Raw genomic sequence first — 22,045 nt, 5'->3', positions numbered from 1 at the left:
GAGAAAATCAAGGCCTCCTTAACAAATCTGTTTTCTCTCAAACTCCACAAGTCAAAATGCTCTGGATAATCTTCTTTTTCTTTTATTCTTTATTCTCTGAGGAAAAGTGTCCCTCACTGCCACAAGCTTGACTTTCCAATTCACTTTCTCTCATTTGTCATCTCTCCCAATCTCTAGATTTCTTGCATGTAGCCTACAAACATGCTCCAGTCTTTCCCATTGCTAACAAAAACCTTTACATTATGCCATCATTCCCTCAAAGCTCTCATCCTCCATCTCCCTTTCCCAGTCAGACTCCTAGAAAAAGACATCCACATTGATTGTTTCTTCTTTCTCACCTCCTACTCATTTCTGAACTTTTTGCAATTTGGCTTCAGACTTTGCTGAAACTGTTTTCTACAAGGTTTTCAACAATCTCTGAAGTGTTAAAGTGTTAAACCTAAAGACCTTTTTCAGTAATCATTTTTCTTGAATTTTTTGCAGCTTTTGACATTGCTGACTACCCTTCTCTCTTTCCTTAGCTTCTGTAACACTGCTCCCTGCTGGTTCTTCTTCAACTAGTCAGATTGCTCCTCTTCGGGTACTTTTGTTGAATTATGATCTCCTCCTTTCTCAATGTGGTTGTCCCCAGAATTCTGACCTAGATCCACTTCACTTTTTTGTATATATTTTGTATATATATTCTCCCTCTTGGTGATTTTATTTGCTTCCACAAATTCAATTATCATCTCAATATAGATAACTCCTCTGGTGCAATGAAGAAAAATGAATGAAGTATCATTTTTCTAATAATGACTTACCCTCAAGAAATACATAAGGGCTATTATTGAGAATATGTATAATAGGAAAGGGTAATGTGAGTTGATCATGTACAAGAAAACTATAATATATAGTTCAAATGTTACATTGATATCCTTGAAATATAAAATTGACTAGAAAAAACATACTAAAATATTGGATGGATATTCCATGGAAGACCTATGAGTGAACATGGATAAGAATCACACAGAAGGCATGGAGGAACTGCAATCTATATCAGTGGAAGTAATATTTAATTGACAAAATCATATCCACTTAGCTGTTATCACCAACTCCTGAACTGTTATAATTAATTTCAGCCCAATTTTTTCATAATCATTAGCTTCATATGCCAAATGAGTGTTGGACGTACTATCTACATATTTCATTAGTACCTCAAACTCAGTGTGTCTAAAACAGAACTCATTTTCTACCCATGAAACAATTCCAGTTATTAACTTTTTTATTCCCATTTAATTATGTAAGCATGTATAAGGCACTCAGTGCAAGGCACTTTGATAAACATAGTAGAAAATAGAAATTACATTTTAGTAATTAACTGGGTTTGTTTTTTAGAAATTCCACCTCAACTCTTTTCTCCTTCATTTTCCATATACAATTAGATGCCCAAAATTAGTGATTCTACCTTTACATTTTTAGCATCCTTCCATTTCTCTCCACTCACACAATCACAACTCTAGCCCATGCCTTCATTACCTCTTACCTGCAGGCACTACTTACCTGCAAGTACCTCCTAATTGGCCTCCACATTTACAAACTCTATACCTGGTCTTCCCCTCCAACCCAGCTTCCACTTACTTCCCTACTTCAAAACGTTAGCCCCTCTCTGATAAAAATACAAATCCCAAGAGAGACATTTAAGACTCTTCCCTTGCTTTTCCCATTCTATTTCACATTACTCACCTTTACGGACTCTATGTTCCAGACCTACTGGAATTAACCTACTAGTTTTTGTTCTTTGAAATACAAAATCCATCTCCTTTGCCCTATAAACTGACACCTATACCTGGAATGTACGTACTCCCTCTTTACCGCTACCTCCTAGAATCCTTTGCTTCCTTCCAGATTCCTGTTAGGTAACATAACTTATAAGAATTAAATCTTTCCTGATCCTTGATCCACTTCTCCCTTTAATTTTTAATGCTCTTTTCTATTTCAAACTACCAGATATTTACTTTGTCTGGATATATAAATCATATATGTATATGTATATATATATATTTCCTGGGACCCCAATGGTGTCAAGTGAGTTATCAGTAGCCAGTCCCTCCTTGTCCATTAAGATGAATGATCAATTTTTTAAATTGCTAGATAACTTTTAGATATCTCCATCAGAGCATCCCATTAGCATCTCAAACTTAAAAGTTCTATGATAGAAGTCATATTTTCCTAAGAGCCATGTCTCTTCCAAACTTCCTGATTTCTAGCAAAGGCATCATCATTCTTTTAGTTTCCTAGCCTTGGAATCTAAGCATCACACTTGATTCTTACTCTTCTCTCATAATTTGCAGTCTTGTTGATTTACCTCCATAACATTATTTGTAACCGTCTCCACACTGTCATACAACCACCACCTCAACTTTTTTTACCTTAACTATTGCAACAGCTTCTTAATTGAGTTTTCTATTTCCAGTCCTCCCCACTATATTTTCCCTGCAGTTGCTAAATTAATATTCCTAAGAGGCAAGTATTACCATATCACTATCCTAGTCAAAATTTTCAATATTTTTCTATGTAATGCCACTACCATAAAGTATAAACTTTTCAACCTAGCATTTAAAGATTACCATATGTTTGTTCCCAATTATCTTTCCAAATTACTTTCCATTACTCCTCTTCACATACTTTGCATTTCCACTAAACTGACCTAACTACTTGACTCAAACATAATATTGGACATGCCAGTGCCTTTGCTCAGGACTCTCTCCAATACCAGAATGCACTATCTTTTCATACTTACCTCTAAAAATCCTTGCTTGTCAGGCACAAGTATCGTCTTCTACTTGAAGTCTTCCCCGATTGCCTCAGTTCTTTGTACTTTATCATTCTTGAAATTACTATGTACATACTTATCTCTCTACATGTTATACCTTCCAGCATAACATAAGATCCTTGAGGACAGAGAATATTATTACTTTTGTCTTTTCATTTCCAATGTCTTACACAAGGTAAGGAGCTTAAATAGATATTTGTTGAATTTAATTTCTTACTCAGCTGTCTGAGTAAAATCAAATTACCAACTAGTCAGAGAAAAGATAAAATTATCAAATTTGAAGGATAAAAGAACCTGCTTCCTAGCTGACCTATGCAAACAAGCTATTGAGAATTATAAATGGGGATTAGATTAAGGAAGAGTCAATGAGTTATAACTATACAGTTTAATCATGACAAGGATGCCAAAAGAGCCTGAAAAACTATCTTGGTCTCCAAAGATTTTATATCCTTGTAAGGCAACTAGATATAGTAGTCAAGGGTAATACAATTTAATTTAATGTAAGCTCATTTTTAATATGTTAAAGAAAAGATTGTAAAAGATCATAAGTGGGTACTATTTCACAAAAGAGTAAAGTACAGTGGAAGGAAAAAGAAGTTTACAGAAATGTTGGTCCAAAAACCAATAATGCCAGATTGTCCACAGAATGTTTATAGACTGAATTGGATAGAAGACTACAAATAGAAGAAAAATGGCATTTCCTAGTGTTTGTATAGTGATTCCTTGTCATCACTGATTATGGAGAAAACACTGCATTTGGACTCCATAGCATTAAAGAGATTAAATCAAAAATCAATTTCAAAACACTAGAAAACTGATTTTCAAGTTCTCTGAAAGGATAAGATTCAGATTAACTAGAAAAAAACTAAAATATATCATTTTTAACAACAAAGCAATCATGAGGACATTAGTAACTATCAACCCATATGCCTAATTCCTTACTTGTATATATGTCTTTAAGAGATATACAGGTATCCTTGATGAAAATTTTAAAAATGAATAGGTAGCTTAGTATGGACTGTTTTTAAATTCATGCCAAATGTCATCACAGAACTGAAGTATAGAGAATACAAATCTGTACTCTGTTTCTTGATTATAAGAAATTATGTTACAGTAGAACAGATTATTGTCCTATAAAGATTCTCCTCTAACAAAGTGTTTCACATGTTAAGATACACGTAGATATGTTGAGATAATACAATATTTCTTGAGAAATGTCATTGCAATAACTTTGTTCAAGAGCTTCTGACTGTATATCTTAAACAACATATAAAACTGTATTCACCATAGTTGTGGAGCATTTATAGAGTTCAAATGGAAAAGAGATTTTCCTATAAATAGTAATATTCTCCAGAAGCTTGTATTTATGAAAGATCCTGTTGATTACATCAACAATATGGCTATATCAGAAGATAAATCTAGTACAGTACACTTTACACATAGCAAGCATTCACTTGTAGAAGCTGACAGGCATGGTGACAATATTTTTACCAGCACAGAAAGGAAGAATTCTGGTTTGAACATTTACAATTTGGGAGAAAGGGAAGCAAAGTAGCATACAAATTAATCAATTCTCTTTTGTCTTCTTCTATAACTGACGTTTACCAACAATATTATTGTTGACTGGTCTAAGAGAAGGAAATAAAAAGAGTGTAGAGAATTAGCATTAATATAGGTAGAAAAAGTATCTGAATTCATTTCCATCCCTTTAATTCCTCACAGAAACTTCTATTAGACTCTTGATCTCTTCTGTTATTTGAGTTCTTTGTCAAAGATGCAGAGGTTGCTATAATGGTGAGGCCGGTAGTGGAGAGATAATAAATCACCTTGTATTATCTATTCTAATGTTTCATTTCACTAGTGAGAATAATCAAAAGTTGGCCATGAGTTAAATATGTAGGCATATTTTTTACTTTTGATCAACCAGAAATAATAAAATCAAGTCTGTAACATCCCTCATAAAAATATTTTATAAGTACACATATATATATATATAGTGTGAATCTATATCCAGAGACCATTAATTTTCCTCAGGTCTACATTTCATGTTACTAATACTATCGTAATGATTCAAATAATCAATCAGATCACCTAAAAAATCAGATCACTATAAAAATACAAAAGAATTGCCCAGTCTGATTCGTTCACTGAAGACAGTCAAAATAATCAGATCTTGTCTGCTTTGGGATGGTTTTCCAATGACCAAATTTTATCAACCATTCAACAATATAATCAATTGGCTGGCACCCTAGATATAAACAATCTGTCACATGGACCTGGTTAGTAGTTTTTCTCTAAACAAAGTAGAAAAATAGAAGAAATATAATAAGAATTATACTCTTTCTATTCTGTAGCCACCATTCTTTAACCACTAAACTCTACTATCAGATCTCTGTACGTAGCTTTTATTAGAATATATAACTGTTCTTTACAGCCCAAATTATTCCTCTAGCCAAAATATACAATTCTTTAAGCAACCACAAAGAATTGTAAGTTGTCTTTATTTATTCATGAGATAAATATTTACTGGAATACTCATAAATATTTACTGTATATCTATATATCAATCTCTGTTGAAGATATGACTGCAAATGCAGGACCTAAGTCCCACATCCATCAAAACACTCATGGATACTTATGAAGCAATATATCTAAACTATAAAATAAAAGACAATATTTCATCCAGATTTAGTTGAGATATTAATGAAAAATTCTCCTAAGATAAATTAAGTAGTATAATTTTATATTAGACAACATTTATGTGGCAGTTTACAGCTTTAAAATCATACAACATCAAATGGTCAACACGATGGAAGTCTACACATTTAATCCAAACCTTATGACTTTTAAAACCTTTCCAAAATAGGACAAGCTTAATATAATCTTATCAACTACCTCTCATGTTTTCCTGAAATAAGATTGCACATTCAATGCATGGGTTAGTATCATAATTCAACTCTACCCCTTCCCCACTCTTCCTAGTGCTTCAGAAAACCAAAACTTTGAAGCTTGCTCTGGAAAATAGCATTGTGGGATCACTCTGCTACACACAGAGCTTAACCACAGAACTGAGGAAGAGAGAGAACTGATGCAGGATGTTACTTGTTGTGACTAAACTAGGTCCAAAAGAAAAGAGCCTAGAATCCAACTGGGGCCAAGTCTAGTCTTGCTGAAGTCAGCTAGGGAAAAGACTGAGATGGAAATGTGAATTGCCAGGAGGGAAGAAAGCCAAGATGGCTTTGAAGTCCGGTCCCCAAGAAAACTGTCATCAAAGAAGAAGTCAGAAAGTAAGCAATTGGGGAATATAGAGAAAAGAAGATGAAATTACCAAAGATCTCAGGAGGAAGAAAACACAGTTAAAAACCTTGAACATAAGCACATTGTATTGTGGTTATTGTACACAAAGGAAATTGTATCAATACCTGATGAGGCAGAGAATCCTCTGGATTCCTTGGAAAATCGAACCATAGCATGACATTCCTGAATGAGTTAAAATAGGAATAATGAAAGCAGAATTTATGTTCTGTACAACAGAATTAATTGATTATATAGAAAAATTTGAATCCACAAAGGCGTGTATCACCAAAGAAAGAAAAGAGAAAAATAACTTATTGGAAATAGAAATACATAGTAATGAAAGATAATCTGGAAGAAGAGAAGCATAAAGCAATAATGTTAAAAAAAAAAAAAAAAGATGATTAGAGACAGCCAGGTGGCACAATAGTTAGAGCACCCGCCTTTGAGTCAAGAGGACCTGAGTTCAAATTTGGCCTCAAACTCTTAAAGCTTACTAGCTATGTGACCCGGGGCAAGTCACTTAACCCCAAATTCTTGCTCCCCCCAAAAAGATGATATTCATACAAGCAATATTTATTTCCATATTTATCTCAAAGATAGGATGAATAGAAACAATTTAATGATTATAGATATCTCCAAATAATACTCCCAAAATGAATGCCATAATGCAAGAAAAACCATAAGAAAACTATTTCATCTTTTTAACAAAGTATCAATTAAAAGACTCTATAGGCTGCCTTAAAGGGGAAAGAAAAGGGAATAAGCATTTATATAGTACCTATTAGGTACCAGGTACTATGCTAAATTCTTCACAAATATTATCTCACTTGATCCTCACAATAACTCTTCAATGTAGATGCTGTTTTTAATTCTCAATTAATAATTTATAAATTTGAAGTAAACAGAAGTTGTGACTTCTCTAGAGTCACATAGCTTATAAGTGTAGGAGGTTGAATTTGAATTCAAGTCTTCTTGACCCTAGTCTCAATGCTCTAACCATTGTATCACCTAGTTGCCTTCAGGAAAGAAAAAAAAAACCTATTCTACAAACTCTAAGACATATAGTCTTATATGAAATTTAACAATTCCAATGATAAATAAAAAATTCTGCAAGCAACCAAGCAAAAGACCTTCAAATATAAAGGAAAGGACATTGAATAACACAAAATTATTCTGCCTCCTTGAGAAACTATAGGAAAAAATGGAATAACCTGTTGTGAAGGGCAAAGGAGCTCAAGATAGAACAGTGTCATATTCTGCAAACTTGAGCTCACAACAAGAATATTATATGATGCTCAATTCTGATGGATGTGATTCTTTCCAACAATGAAAAGATGGAGGTCAGTTCCAATGATCTTGTGATGAAGAGAGCCACCCACACAAAGAGAGAGGACTGTGGGAAATGGGTGTGCATTGCAACATAGCATTTTCACTCTTTTTGTTGTTTGCTTGCATTTTGTTTTCTTTCCCAATTTTTCACTTTTTGTTCTGATTTTTCATGTGCAACAAGATAATTGTATAAATATATGTGCCTATGTTGGATTTAACATATATTTTAGCATGTTTAACATATATTTGATTACTTGCCATCTAGGGGAGAGGGTGAGGGGGAAAGGGGAAAATTTGGAACACAAGGTTTTGCAAGAGTCATTGTTGAAAAATAATTCATGCATATTCTTTGAAAATTAAATGCTTTAATAAAAACAAAAAAAGAAATAGAAAAAAGAAAAAATTGGGCTGAAACCATTAATAAACAAACAATGGATGTTAAATTTAAAATATGAATTTTGAAGCATTCCTAGAAATAAGAAGAATAGCCACAATAAGATCAGAACAAATGATTTGCCTTTCAAACTCTCTACACAACAGAAATATTATAAAAACAAATCTAGCAATCAAGGAGTATAAAAACAGCAACAAAATAACAACAGACAAACCAAACTATTAAGTAACTGTTCTACTATAATTTCGATTTGTAGGAGAAAATGGAAAATGCTAAAGAAACAAACCTGAAAGAACATGGACTAAACTTTATACCATCCTGATTATAGGTGAATCAATATTTTTGTACAACTGAATAACATAATGAGAGAGTTCATAAAAGGAGAGAGCAGAGAAAGAAGATAGAAGGGAATATGTAACATACCCATATCGAGTAAAGGATTAAGAGCAAAGGAAAAACAACTTCTGTAATCTGACAGGAAGAAGAGTTCTTACATTCTCTTGTAAGGGGGAACTAACAACCACAAGAACTGAAGGGCAGGGAGAGGGGTGAGGATAGAGAGTACAGGGTATTGTAGCAAATGATAAGAAAATGACCATGAGGAGAGCAATGATTAATATCAAAGATATAGGAAAATTCCTACAATGGGACAATCACCTTTCTGTCACTTACAGGAATTGATATTGCTAAGACAAAGCACAAAAGACAAAGGAAAAAGGGATAGGTGAGTCAGGGGTTAAGATCCACAAAGTAAAAATAACATGGAAACTATTTAGATGAGAGAATTCCCTAGAAGCTTTATTTTAATGAGGAATAGAGACTAAAGACTGAGTAACTTTAAAGGCACTAATCAAAGAAGAAAAATCTAGAAAAGATGAAAATAATGGATAAATTAGAAAGAATGGAAAGAATAAAAGAAAAAATCCTTTTTAAAAAGGTATACAATGTTATTTACATTTAAAATCTTTCTAAATGCAACAACTATTAGAAACAACTATTCCTAGAAACAGATGAATTTCTTTACAAACTGTCAAAGGATTTAAAAGGAGAAAAAATTTTGTATGAGAGAGAGCACTGTACAATGGATAAAGAACAAGCCTCAGAGTCAGGAAAACTTGAGTTCAAGTCTTGCCTTTGACATATACTGGCTGTGTGACCAAGAATGTGTCACTTAATCTCTCAATGGTCTAGGCAATTCCCTGAGATCAGAAGACATGCATTGACAGAGAGACTTTCCTCATTTGGGAGTTCTTTAAAGAATAAAACGTTTAGTCTTTATATTTTATGTAATATAATAAAATGCCATAGTTTTTTTGAACCCCATCAAAAATTTACATTTTCTGTTCTATAGTTAAAATAGCCAGATGATCCTGATTATCCCAAATACTTTTCCTTTTATAAAAGCATTGTAGAGACTTTAAAATTAACAAAAATGATCAAGCAAACTATATAAAATGCCATGTCTTGGTATTAGATTTTCATATTACTTGTCAGATTTCTACAACATAATCAATTAACAGCACAAAAAAGGGCTTACCAAAAGCAAATTAAAAGTTGTCTTTCTTAAATGCACCATAAAATCAGTTAGCATTTAATTAACATTAAATACTTTCACTTAATATAGGCAAGTCATTTAATATCCCTGAGCTCAAATTCTAATCTATAAAATGAGGGTGTTAAATTGGAAGATCTCAGAGGTCCCTAGTAGCTTTAAATCCATGACTCCGTTTCTGTATAGTCCAAAATCATTTTCCATCTCTTAGACAATCTAGTATTCTTTTTTAAAAATACAAACTGGTATGCCTGTGTAATAAAAACAATCATTTTTCTCTAGAATCTTAACAAGTAAATCTCTGTCACTTGCAATTTTGCTGAGAAGAACAATATCAACAACAAAAAATGTATTTTGCTTTCACTCAACTGAATTGGGTGAGAATAATTTACACCTAAATTATGACTTGGAAAAAATACCATATTTTAAAGTTAATAAGTATATCTTTTGAAAGAAAAACTTGTAAAAAAAATCTTGCTGCTCTATTCTTCAGATCTCAACAAATTACTCAATTGTACCAAAAATCTACAAATAACCCTCAATGAGTTAACTGACTGAAACTTAAGAGCATTTTATGTTCTTTGGTTTTCTGTAAATTCTTTAAGGATGGTTCCTATTTTTGGTTTCCTAAAATGTACCAGCTGATTTAGCAGAAAGTAATACAAATGTGCATTAGCTCCACCTGTGTAGATATAAATTTAGCATTTTATTTAAAATATAATGAAAAAATACAGGTAATGAAAATTACCTATATTTTAAATTTAGTTTCTTGAATATTAAAGAATTAAGAAGATATAGTTCCCACTACCAAAGTATTTTTGCAAATAGCTACTTGATTTTGACACTTCAGTGTCATTTTCTTTTTTTCTGGAAAAAATCCAAAGTACTCCTTTTAAAGCTTACAACAGTACTGCTATTTGAAACCTTTAAAGAATAGTGTTCCTTAGTTATTACTAATATACTAATAACTGGACGATTTTACAAGACTATAATCAGTGCTATCAAACCATATGAAAATAAAATTCCAGAACTAAGTCATCAATTTCAGATAGTCACATCTTCAAACTGAGACAACAGGAGGTCTTTAGATATGAAACCACAGAATCAAGAAATGAAATTTTGACTTTACCACTAATGAAAATAGTTTGTATTCAGACAGAATTTGAAATGTTATTAGGATTAAGTCAGCCTCATTTTGAGGGTAATAAAAATGACAGATAATGTTATCTAAGAACCCGAGAAATTCCATACTGTAACAGAATTCCACGAAACCAAGAAATCTGCCTAACAGTGGTACCCAATGACCTTTTGCAGTAGAATATATTTGCTGTCCATTGTCAACCACAGAAGTCTAACAATGTCAATCAGTCAAAAATACTTCTTTAACATCTACTTTGTGCCAGGCACTATGCTAAGTACTAGTAATACAAAGAGAGGTTAAATACAATCCCTATTTATAAGATCACAATCTAAAACTTCCTTAAATTTTCTTAATACCTTAGAATGGAATAATAATCTATGAATTTATCTATGATCATAGAATTTAGAGATGGGAATTAACCTAGAGATCACCTAGTCCAACTCCCTTAGTTTACAGATAAGGAAACTGAGACTGAAATGGTTTATTCAAATCCACACAAGAAGCAGAGTTTAGAGTAAAACCCTGGTTTTCTGATTCTAAATGCAATGTCATTGCTTCCATTTGATCCCTACTTTGACTTTATTTTTTTTTAGCCTATACTACTCTTGAAATAATAAAGTTCATAAAAATTTCTACCCACTATTTTAAGTGATATTGATTTTATATGTAATTAAATTCCTCTCTCATCCCTGGCCATTTCAGACTTACATATTCTCTGCTTTGGAGATTTTTGATAGAGAATTTTATTTCTTTGATCATATTAGCTGCCCTTCTCCTGACAAACCCCATCTCAAGTATCTTTCTTAAAGTGACTGGTCAGTTTGGAATATTGCTGTGGTGTAGAAAATGATGATTTGATGGAGTTAAAAAATATGGAAATACTTGAACATATGAAAGAAGATATCCACCTTCAGAGAAATATGAGTATGGTACAGTCTTACATAGATGCATGTGAATGTGTGTGTGTGTATGTGTGTATATATATATATATATATATATATATATATATATATATATGATTATAGCTATCTATGCATATGTGTATTATGTATATATCTCTCTGTATATATATATATATATGATTATAGCTATCTATGCATATGTGTATTATGTATATATCTCTCTGTATATATATATATATATATATACATATATGCATATATATATATTTAAAATATAGATCCATGCTTAATTGCTGACTGGGAAGAGAGGTGGAGGAAGAGGAAAAAAAGAATAAAGTAAAAAGTACACAGCAAAGAACAAAAAACCTACAAGGAAACAAAGAAAAGATGGACTGCTCTGAATGTGCAGTATTTACCATGTAGGCTTTCTTGAAATGGAAATTTATTAGTTTATATTTTGAATCCTCTCATATTCTGCTATATACATGGTAATGGAGTTTTCTGTAATTTTCCTATTTTGTATTTAAGTATAAAATAAATAAACAAAACTTTTAAAAAATATATACTGATCAGAATGACATGCCCTCTTCCAGCTACAAACACAATATTATTTTGTATAAACCATGTTAAAGACTGGTTGGCCTTCTTGATTTAAGAACATTGATCTACCAATATTATTCTTCTGATCTAATACTACCAATAAGAATCAATGTTCTTATAGTTAGTTAGGCAAATAGACTAAAAATTTAACAACTAACAAACATCCTGTCTGAACTTGTTTGGTATCTGGTTCAAAAAATTTATTTTAATTTGGGTAGCTCTGATAATTTCTAATTCTAACTCCAAATTGGTACCTTATGCAAGGGTTTGAAGAGTAATTCATTGCTCCACAGAATAAAGCCTTCAGTAAGGAGAGCTTCTCTCCTGACAGAAAGGGAATAATTATTTCTGTTTTGTTTCCAAAGCCCTTCTTAAGAATGTCTTACATTTTGCCAGCCTTTTTGATCATAGACCCAGATGGGCCAATAGGGAACAGCCCACAAGGCTATGACAAACCCACAGTCTTACCCATTGTGTAGTAATTCAGTTTTCTGAAAGAGGAAGAAAGCTTTTGCTATGGAACATTGCAAACATGTTTTGAAAGAGTAAATAAGATATGATCATTGATTCTCCCTTGTCTGCTAATATAATTCTGCAAGGAAATCTAATAAGTAAAGTATTTATCCTCATGAATCTATTCTTGCTTATGGTGCAGAGATCAGACATGTCAGTCTGTTATAGTTTGCTGGATCTCTATGGAGCCTTTGTTATAGATGGGAATAATGCTGGCTTTGCACCAGTCCCTTGGCATAATGACTATTTGTAACAACAACAGCTTATGAATTTTGGCTAACAGTTCTACAATTTCACCCCATCAGTTTATTCAACACTTCTGGGAGGATGCCATCAGATTCTGATGATTTATGTCCAGTTTGTCAATTATGTCTAGAACATCCTGTACACGTACTACTATTGATCTGATATCTCTGTACTTTTTTTTCAAAAAATAATTTGGAAATAATCTTCCTAACATCTAAGGTCTGAAATAAAGGAATTAAGTTGGTCTTTCTACAATTTCTCTTCTTAATTCCCCATAGAACTTTTATATATCACAATCAGCAAGTGATATCATGATAGTTTAGCTAGCTTCTTTCTTTTTCATATTATTAAAATGATTTCATATCACTACTTTTAGAGCTCCTTCCCAAGTATTGTTTACATTGTTTTGGCCTTATTAATTTGTGGTTTGTGCCTAAACTGTCATACCTTGTGGTCTTCCTTGTCTTTGTCCTAAATCTGACAATCTTTACATATCAAAGTAGCTTCAGGCTTCAGAAAGATCTTATACTTTTAAAATTATTTCTAATTTTATTAAATAATATCAATATTATATTCTAATCTCCATTTCTATGAAAATAGTATATTATAGTTAACAGAGAATAGAAATTTTAAATTTTACTCCTTTTCCAGCCACTAGGCACATGACCTTGGGCGAATCAAGTCTGAGCTTTCAGTTTTCTCCTTTTTAAGTGGGAATAATAACAGCTGTTGTACCTACCTAACCGGACTGTTATGAGGATTTAATGAGATAATATAGGTAAGAGCACTTTGAAAATGACAAAGCACTATACCAATGTAAAGTATTACTATTAAAGTGAATAACTGCATGATGAATTTCTTTGGTTTGCCTTCTCCATCACAATACTGAATTGAATTGTGTTGTAATCAATATCATATTGTGGTTCATCAAAAATTTTTCCTGTTCTAGTTCCTCTTCATTCCTTGGGTATAGGTCTAACATATTTTCTCTTTTTGTGACCCCTAAAGTTATCTGTGGTAGGGATCAATCACTTGCTCTTTGGGGACACCTTTTAACTTCTCAGTTGTTATTTTACCAAATAAGGCAGGATGGAAGTAAAGAATTAGGCTAACTAAAGTCTGCCTTATTAATAGCTGGCCTCATTTTAAAGCTTCCCTAATCTGATCAAATCATAGAATATTAACACTGGAAGAAACCTTCCAATGTTGTGGCAGAAAGAGCCCTGGACTTGGGAGATAAGAGATGGAGGTTCAAATCCCAGACACTAGCTGGCTGATTATAAGTAGATCCCTTAAATTCTGTGAGTTTCAGTTTCTTCTTACTAATTGTTCCTATACTGGGGTTGTTGGGAGCTAAGTCTTTTGGAACAAAACAAGGCCATGTAAATGTTAGATTATTATCTATTCTAATATTTTACAGATGAAAAAACTAAAGCCCAGTTAAGTGAAATTAAGAAAAATTAAATGACACAATGATTTATTCATAGAATAGGTAAGGCCTGGAATTTAGATCACTTGCCTCAATTACTGTTTCTAGTATCACATCTATAATCCTATTTAATATTTCTATTTTTAGTCATATTTTTTGGTCAGATAGGCTATTATAGCTCTCTTATCACATTTTTATCATTTAAGTAAGGAAGTTCTTGACCTGGACATTCTATAGCACTTTCTTTGTCTACTAAGCCTCTTACATCACCCTTATATGATGCTTAGATCTTCTTGTATTATAATACTTCCACTAGAATTTATTTTTAATGTGACAGTACTACACTTTATGGGCTATCTTCATTCTACCAAACTGGGATACTAATATATAAACTGCTGTCAAATATTTTCAATCTTTATTTTATTTGAAACTATCACTAATATAAAAGAATTGCCTTAGTCTTCCTTTTTTTTTTTTTTTAACCATTGCTGATACTTGTTAGAAGTTCAAACAGACAAGCATATTACTTTGTCATCACCTCTTGCCTTCTTAATGCAGCACCTTTCTCTGGGTTTTTGTTTGAAGCTTTCTCTACCACCTTTTAAAATGCCAGCAGGCTGAATGCATTTTAGCATAATCCATCCTTCCCATCCAAACAGGTTCCTACAATTCTTGAAGAAACTTAAGTCTATTTCCTTCCTTCTTCCATTCAAACTTTGAAAACTGCTGTGAGAAACTAGTATTTCAGATAACAGAAATCATGAGCATCGGGCAATTGCTCAGAAATACAAATCGGGCCTTCAAGAACTCCTTAATACATCATTCAGTAAAGTTGGCAACAATCACTATTAACTCCTTCCCTGTTCTGATAGCCTGTCTATACTTTCATATTAACTACAAAAATATTACAATATACATATTCCATAGGGAGAAAAGAAAATTAAGCCTGTTTAACTTTGCTTAATTCTGAAAGCACTTGTTATTATAAATTTAAGTTAAATTTTGATGTTTTAATAAGTAGACATTTAATTCCATTGTTATATTACTTTGGGGAATTGGAGAGTAGGATAGTTCCTGAAGCTCATAATATCATTCATTTACTATGAATAATTTTGAAAATCTCTTGTGTAATATTAACATTTAATAATTTCTATTTAAAAGTTGGTCTTTTTTCCCTAAAAATACCATAAAATTGAAATCTCATTATTGAAATTGTATATGTTTACTTTAAAACATTACTTATCATAGGTACATATCTTTTAAAAAATGACTTTTCATTTAAATACTTATATGAATCTATATCAGGTTTTTAAAAAAATAATCCTGGATTATCCTTTTTCCAAAGATTGCTACAAAGTATATTATAAATTTGTTTAGGAAAATTTTAATATAGCAGTAACATTTATTGCTCTAATTCCTCTGTAGACTCCCCTCCCCTGATTATTTTTGTTACTTATAAAACCTCCTTATAAGTTCAAATCCACAACGTTGTTATCTAAACTATTTCCCTGACAATCCAGAACATTTTGCCTTGTATAGTATTTATAAGTACTGAGCACTGAGTTGATGCCATATTCTCACTTATTTTAGAAGGCAAATGATTCATTTAAAAAGAAATTAAAATTTTAAAATGACTAATAGAACCTGTAAGTTAAATGTATCAATCCTGATAATATGAAATCAATAATGGCAGCATTTCAACAGATGTAATCACTTACTTAGAATATTAAATCAAAATAACAAGCAAGCTCTCAAGCTTCCGTACATAAATGCGGCTATTGAACTAGTAGAATTATTTTCTACCTCAATTTACTACCTTTATTTAAATATTCCTAATTGCCTCTTTTTAAAAAAAAATCCAATATATTTTCCTAGGTTATCTATAAAATGCTATTCCCGTTTGCTGATTTTCCTTATTCAAACTACCACTGTTACTTTAGTCGAAGCTGATATAGATATCCTCAAACATCCTCATTAATTCACTGTGCCGCTCTGCACCAGACTCTTTTCATGCTGGCATCTCAAAGGCTCCTAATCCCTAATGGATACTTCTAGTTTGTTTACAATCCGAACAGAAAAAAAAAAAAAAAAAAAAAAAAAAAAAGCAAAAAACAGATGTGGAACCCAATTGCAATATCTTACCTTGCAAATTTGGAAGTAGTCCGAAGTTAGGGTTTCCTGTATCTCTTCTCTGAGAATCCCTGCAGTCCCTCCAGGCTGGATGGAGCCACCTCCAGTCCCGCTGCCACTGTTACCACTACTGCTGCTGCCACTGCCAGGGGATGAGGCAGTTAAACCATCCAAAACTTTGCGGAAATTAAACTTCTTCATTTTTAGATACTGCTTGTCAAAAATGTGAAGGGGGAGGGGAGAATAAAGTGAAAACACAATTACATGTGGCTAAAAAGTCTCTTTCTTTTCCCTAAGCAAGAGAGCAGTTTGATTGCCCCCCCCCCCTATTTTTTGGTCAGCATGAGACATAACTGGTTGAAAAATACAAAACCTTCATTTTGTCTAATTTCAATTTTGAAAATGGCCTCAAAAACAAAAGCAAAGTAAAACTCCCCGAGCAGCAGTAGCAAATCCTTTCACATCTGACCACCCCAGTGCTTTACCCGGAGCAGTAGCTACGCTTTTAAAAGAGGCAAGGTAAAAATAAAAGGCAGTGTCATCATCGTCATTAGCATTATATCATCGGGATTATACAATCAAATCAGAGTCCAACAGAGCAGGGGAGTCCTTGCTGCCTCTCTAGAAAAGACTCGGGGTTGCTTTTTTAAGGCTCCAGGGCAGATCATTGTATATGGGGGGGGAATCTATTTGGGGGCGGAGGAGAGGGGGTGTATTGTTTCCACGCCCCCACCCGTCTACCACCCTTTCATCTCTTTACCCATCCCCTCTAAGAGAAAGAACCTCCAAACTGCAGCCCTCCCAGAAGCAGCAGCAGCAGCAGCAGCAGCAGCAGCAAGCCCCCCTCTTCCTCCCCAGCAGTGCTGCCGCCTCCCCCGTCTCTGCTCCAGCAGCCGCTGGCCGGCCGTGCGGAGCGCTCGCTGCCCCGGCAGCGGCGGCTACTCCCCGGGGCCCTCAGCAGCGGCCGCAGCTCCCCCCCGCCCCCCCCCCCCCACTCCACCTCCCGCTGCTGCTACTGGTCCTCGAGGGTCCCCAGAGGGCCGCCGCCTCGCACCCATTCCCGGGAGAAGAGGGGCCTCGCGCCTCTGCACCCGGACAGGTGTGCTGCGAGCCCCGCGGGGCTGGGGGTAGGAGGCGGCGAGGAGGCAAGGGAGCGGGAGCGACCCCTCGGATCAAGCCCGGCAAGCACCTTCCTCAGACGACGCTGCCTAGCCCGAGGGTCCGGGGGAAGGGGAAAGGGGTGTCCAAAAAGGGAGGGGGGTAGGGAGCGTCCGGTGCGGTCCCGACTATACCCCCCCTCCGTCGGCTGCTTCGGGGTCTGGTCAGTCTGTCAGACCCTCCCTCCCCTCCTTCCCTGCGCCGGCCGCTCTCCGAGGTACTAACAGAAACAGCAGCAGCCACAGCTCCGCCCTCCCCGCCGTGGGAGGCTAAGTAAACCCCGCCCCTGGCCCCGCCCCTCTCTCACGGCTCCGAGCCAGGAGGCGCCGACGCCATTGCGACGGGGAGGCGGGAAATTGCCCAAAGGAGGGGAAGGGGCCAGTTGATCGGCCTTCGGCCCAATCGCAAATAATCTGTTGGGCCAAGGAGACTGTAGTTGCCCAGCTCCTAGGCGCTTTGGGGAATGGCGGAAAAGAAGAACCAATGGAAAGATGGGGCGGGAAGATATCACAGAAAATTGCTTGGCGGCCTGTTTCTATAGGGTTAGGTCTTTGATTGACGGCCAAGCCAACCTGTGTTTATCGGGAAAGAACGGTGAGGATTTTTAATTGGCGCTACCTGTTGAGGGACGGAAGCGTGGATCAATAGAATGCTTGAGAGTGGGAGCGCTTAATTAGCGCTTGATTGAGTCCTAGCTCCTCGGTGCTGAGGCGTGAGGAAGCCCTGCTGCACGATTGCTTAGCGCTGGGACTCATCCTAGGTAGTGTCGTGCTACGGTATCAACGTTTTGCCACCAGCAAGGTGGTGTCCCTCTGGCCCTCTTCTCTCTCTGCTTGAAAAGAATCCCTGTTTGTTAAGGAGGAATTTAATTAAGCATCACTTAAGGCTTACCCCTCCTAGAAACATTTGCTCTTTAAGAGAATGATACAGCATCAGAAGTAGAAAGGACTTTAAAGACGACCTAGTCCTGTTTCCTGATGAGCAAACTGAGGCTCAAAAGAGACCTTAGACATAAGGTCACACAATTCATAACCAAATGAGCTGGAGAAGAAAATGGCAGATCACTCCAGCAAATGGACTGGATCCAGGTCACGACTGAAACGACTCAACTACAACAAAGAGCTAGCATTTACAGAGAACTTCCTCTATCTCAGGCAATGTGCTTCTAAGCGCTTTATAAGAATTATCTCATTTGATGCCCCCAACAACCCTGAGAGGTGGGGGCTATTAGTAGCTCCATTTTACCCTGGGGAAACCGAGACAAAGTGACTTGTCCAGGGTCTTACAGCTGGTAAGTGTCTGAGGCCAGGTTTGACCACCTGCGCATAACTCATGAATGGCAGAGGCAACATTAAAACCCAGGTCTTTCTGAATTGCAATCATACCATCGCTAACTTAATTAGTCTCTAAAAGAGGAAATGTTGTGTCATATGATAGTAGGGAAATATTGAGGGGTTGAGATGTTTCTTCAGAGACTTTCAAATCACATCACGGGTTATACTAGCTCTAGAGCTATGATAGAGAATTAGGAAAGTAAAGAGTATGACGAGGGAAGAGATGAGGCAGGAGAAAAATGGAAAGAAAAGAATTTTTTCCCTTAGGATTTAATAATAAAGCGATGAAATCTTGACATTGTAAAACAAAGTAGAAAAGAAGAAAATTTGCGTTAAGTTCCCAGGATCATGCCTAAGAAATTACTTCTGTGTCCTTACCTACTGTGATATGGATGTGTGTATATGGATGGATGTGTGTGTATGTTTAATTGGATAGCTAATATGTGTGGGTATTCCCTCTTCTGGAATGGATTGGAACACAAGCTTTTCAAACCTTGTCATCCTGTGAAGTTTCCATCCATTTATTTTTGTATATCCTACTTTAAAAGATCCATTCAAAGTCACTGAAGCCCATCTCTGTTTCTTTTACTATCTTAAGGAGACCAAGGTAACATTTGTACTATCTTGATGCATGACAAATGCATCCTCCATGAAGTCTTGATATTTCTGGTGGTATCTGTTATGACACTATGCAAATATCCTGGGTTACAGATTGTTTATACCTATCATTTATCTTTCAACTTCCCTTTGGATCATCTGCAGTTGTGACTTTTTTTTTGATATTGCAGTGTTCCATGATTCACAAAAGCATCAGGAGATTACTGGTATTGAAAAAAGGTTTTAAAACAAAAAGCAGTTTTTATCATTGAAAGCAACATGTAATTCCATTCTAACCCAATTTCTCCCTACTATTTCATTATGGATTCAATTATTTGTCTATTTGACAACCTGTCCATAATCAATATGACAGTCATTGTCTTTGCTTCTGTCCATTTCATATTTTTGGAGCCTACAATGTGTTTTAAATAGGTTGTGTTGGAGCCTCACCAATCATTCATTGTGTGATGATACACTTGTCTTTGTTCTTTATTCTAATTTAGCATTTATATAGAGCTTTGTTCTAATTGGTCAGTGATCCGACTTTGTTAGTAACAAGAATGATGGTAGAGGAGAGGTTGGACACAAGAGATTAACAAAAGTTTTACCAATGAATGTGAGTGCAAAGGATCTCAGCTGAAGTTGGGCATCATAATCTGGTAAGGATAATGAATGAATAATGATGATAATGAGTAGTCACTTTAAGAAGTTATACACTTCTTCTAATGAGGCTATCAATATTCAGAAAATCTATGGCTTTCTCAGGTCTTTTTTCAGGTCTTCAGAGACAGTCTCATTACTTTGTACGCATACTTTTTTTTTTTTACTCAAACACTAACCAGCTTACCAAATTCTCCTGATTTGGCAAAATAATTTATGGCTGTTTCAAAAATTCTGCCTCTAAAGGACATGCTTCTCATCATGATTGAGAAATTAATCATTTTTGAAAAGTATAGTTTCAATAAAATAGAAGATTAACATGTCTACTATTGTCAAAACTTGATTTTAACTGTTCACGTGTAGACACATTTTAAATGTATTAAGCATTTCTCTGCTGAACACAACTGAATTCTTTTTTAGTGACTCAGGATAATCACTATCATCAACAACAATCAAAAGGCAATGTCTCACAACAGAAAGAACCTAAACTTTGGAAAAAGCAATCTGGGCTCTAGTTCTGGATCCATGACACACTAGCTATGTTACTTTGAGAAAGTAATTTAACAGTGTTGTGCCTTAACATCACTGACAGAATAAGAGTTGGATTATATAATCTTATCCAGTTTTAATGGCCCATGGTTCTCCAACCACCACATAATAATTATGTTTACAGAGACTTTTGAGGTATATAATGCTTCATCCTTTCTCTGGTAGATTTCAGGTTCATGATTTACTATCATGACAACAATAGTGATAGACAAAAGTAGAGAATCTTTTTTCATCTCCTCTATCCTTTAGTTCTCAGTCATTGTCTGCTGCATCATGTTATTGTTGTTCAGTCATTTTAGTCTTGTCTTACTCTCTGTGATTCCATTTGGGTTTTTCTTGGCAAAGATATTGGAGTAGGTTTGCCATTTCCTTCTCCAGCTCATTTTACAGATGAGGAAACTGAGATGAACAGGGTTAAGTGACTTGCTAAGGTCACAGCTAATAAGTGAAGCTGGATGTGAATTCAGGTCTTTCTCACTCTAGACTCAGCAATCTTTTGTATCACTTAATTACCCCTGCCGCCAATACCTCTTTTTCAGACATTCCACTGTAGTGCAATATATACAATCTATTCATGAGAAACAATGAACTTTATTTCATGAGAGAGAATTTAGCTATATAAATTAAATACACTTTATATTAAATCATATGCAGTCTCATCTGGCACAAATAGAATATATTCTCTAACCTAAAGGCTCCATGTGATGGAGAGTCTGCAAGAACAAAAGTAGCAAAGGAATTAGAATTGGGGACTTTGATTTTGAAAAGCTAAATTTTTTCATTCAGTCCTCAAACAGGGTATGTTTCTGCTGAAAATGAAAACTTTAAAGGAGAGGAAAATATATTGGGGAGGGGAGAAGAAAAATGGAATTCAATAAAAGAAAGAGAATTGGTGAAGAAGAGGAGGGGAAAATAAAGAAAGCAGAAACTGCTATGCTAAGTATTCGTATCATTGAAAGGAGATGGCAGTGCAGAGTAGAGCTAGAGCAGGAGGAAAAAAGAACTTTTATCAGTTTTTTGTGAAGGGAGCATAAGTAACAAGAAAACCCTTTTTAAAAGAAAATTCATTATGGAATCTATTTCTCAAAGAAAGAGAGTGGCTGACCAGTGAAAGATTATGTAGTAGAGACTGATTATTAATTCATTTGGCATGAAGCCAAATATTTGTTCCATTTCTTAAATATAATGAATTTGGTGAACATTCAAGATCAGCAGAAAAACTGGATTTATTTTAGATAATATGTCAGAAGAAAAGGAGACAATACTGATGAAAGAATTTTGTAGTAATCTTACTTAGCAATTTAAAGCTAAAGAATTGATCCATTTTCTTTAGGAATGAAAGAATAGAAATGGAACACATTATGATTTGGTTAAAGATATTTCAGCGTATTAGCAGTTCCAG

General features: G+C 34.8%; 1 protein-coding gene across 1 annotated transcript in view; it reads right to left on the bottom strand.

Moving 5' to 3' along the window:
* Window positions 1-17,731, bottom strand: part of STXBP5L (syntaxin binding protein 5L) — a 430,479-nt gene extending 412,748 nt beyond the window's left edge. Inside the window, exons 1-2 of the mRNA XM_051990611.1 lie at window positions 17,535-17,731; window positions 16,358-16,555 (exon numbers count right to left, since the gene is read on the bottom strand). Coding sequence (XP_051846571.1) covers window positions 16,358-16,546 — 189 coding nt within the window. The 5' untranslated portion in view covers window positions 16,547-16,555; window positions 17,535-17,731. The remainder of the gene's footprint in view (window positions 1-16,357; window positions 16,556-17,534) is intronic.
* Between the last annotated feature and the right edge of the window lie 4,314 nt (window positions 17,732-22,045).

This window comes from Antechinus flavipes, chromosome 3, assembly GCF_016432865.1.
Source record: "Antechinus flavipes isolate AdamAnt ecotype Samford, QLD, Australia chromosome 3, AdamAnt_v2, whole genome shotgun sequence".
NCBI lineage: Eukaryota > Metazoa > Chordata > Mammalia > Dasyuromorphia > Dasyuridae > Antechinus > Antechinus flavipes.
The sequence above is the reverse complement of the archived record's forward strand: the minus strand, read 5'-3'. Positions and strand labels throughout refer to the sequence as shown.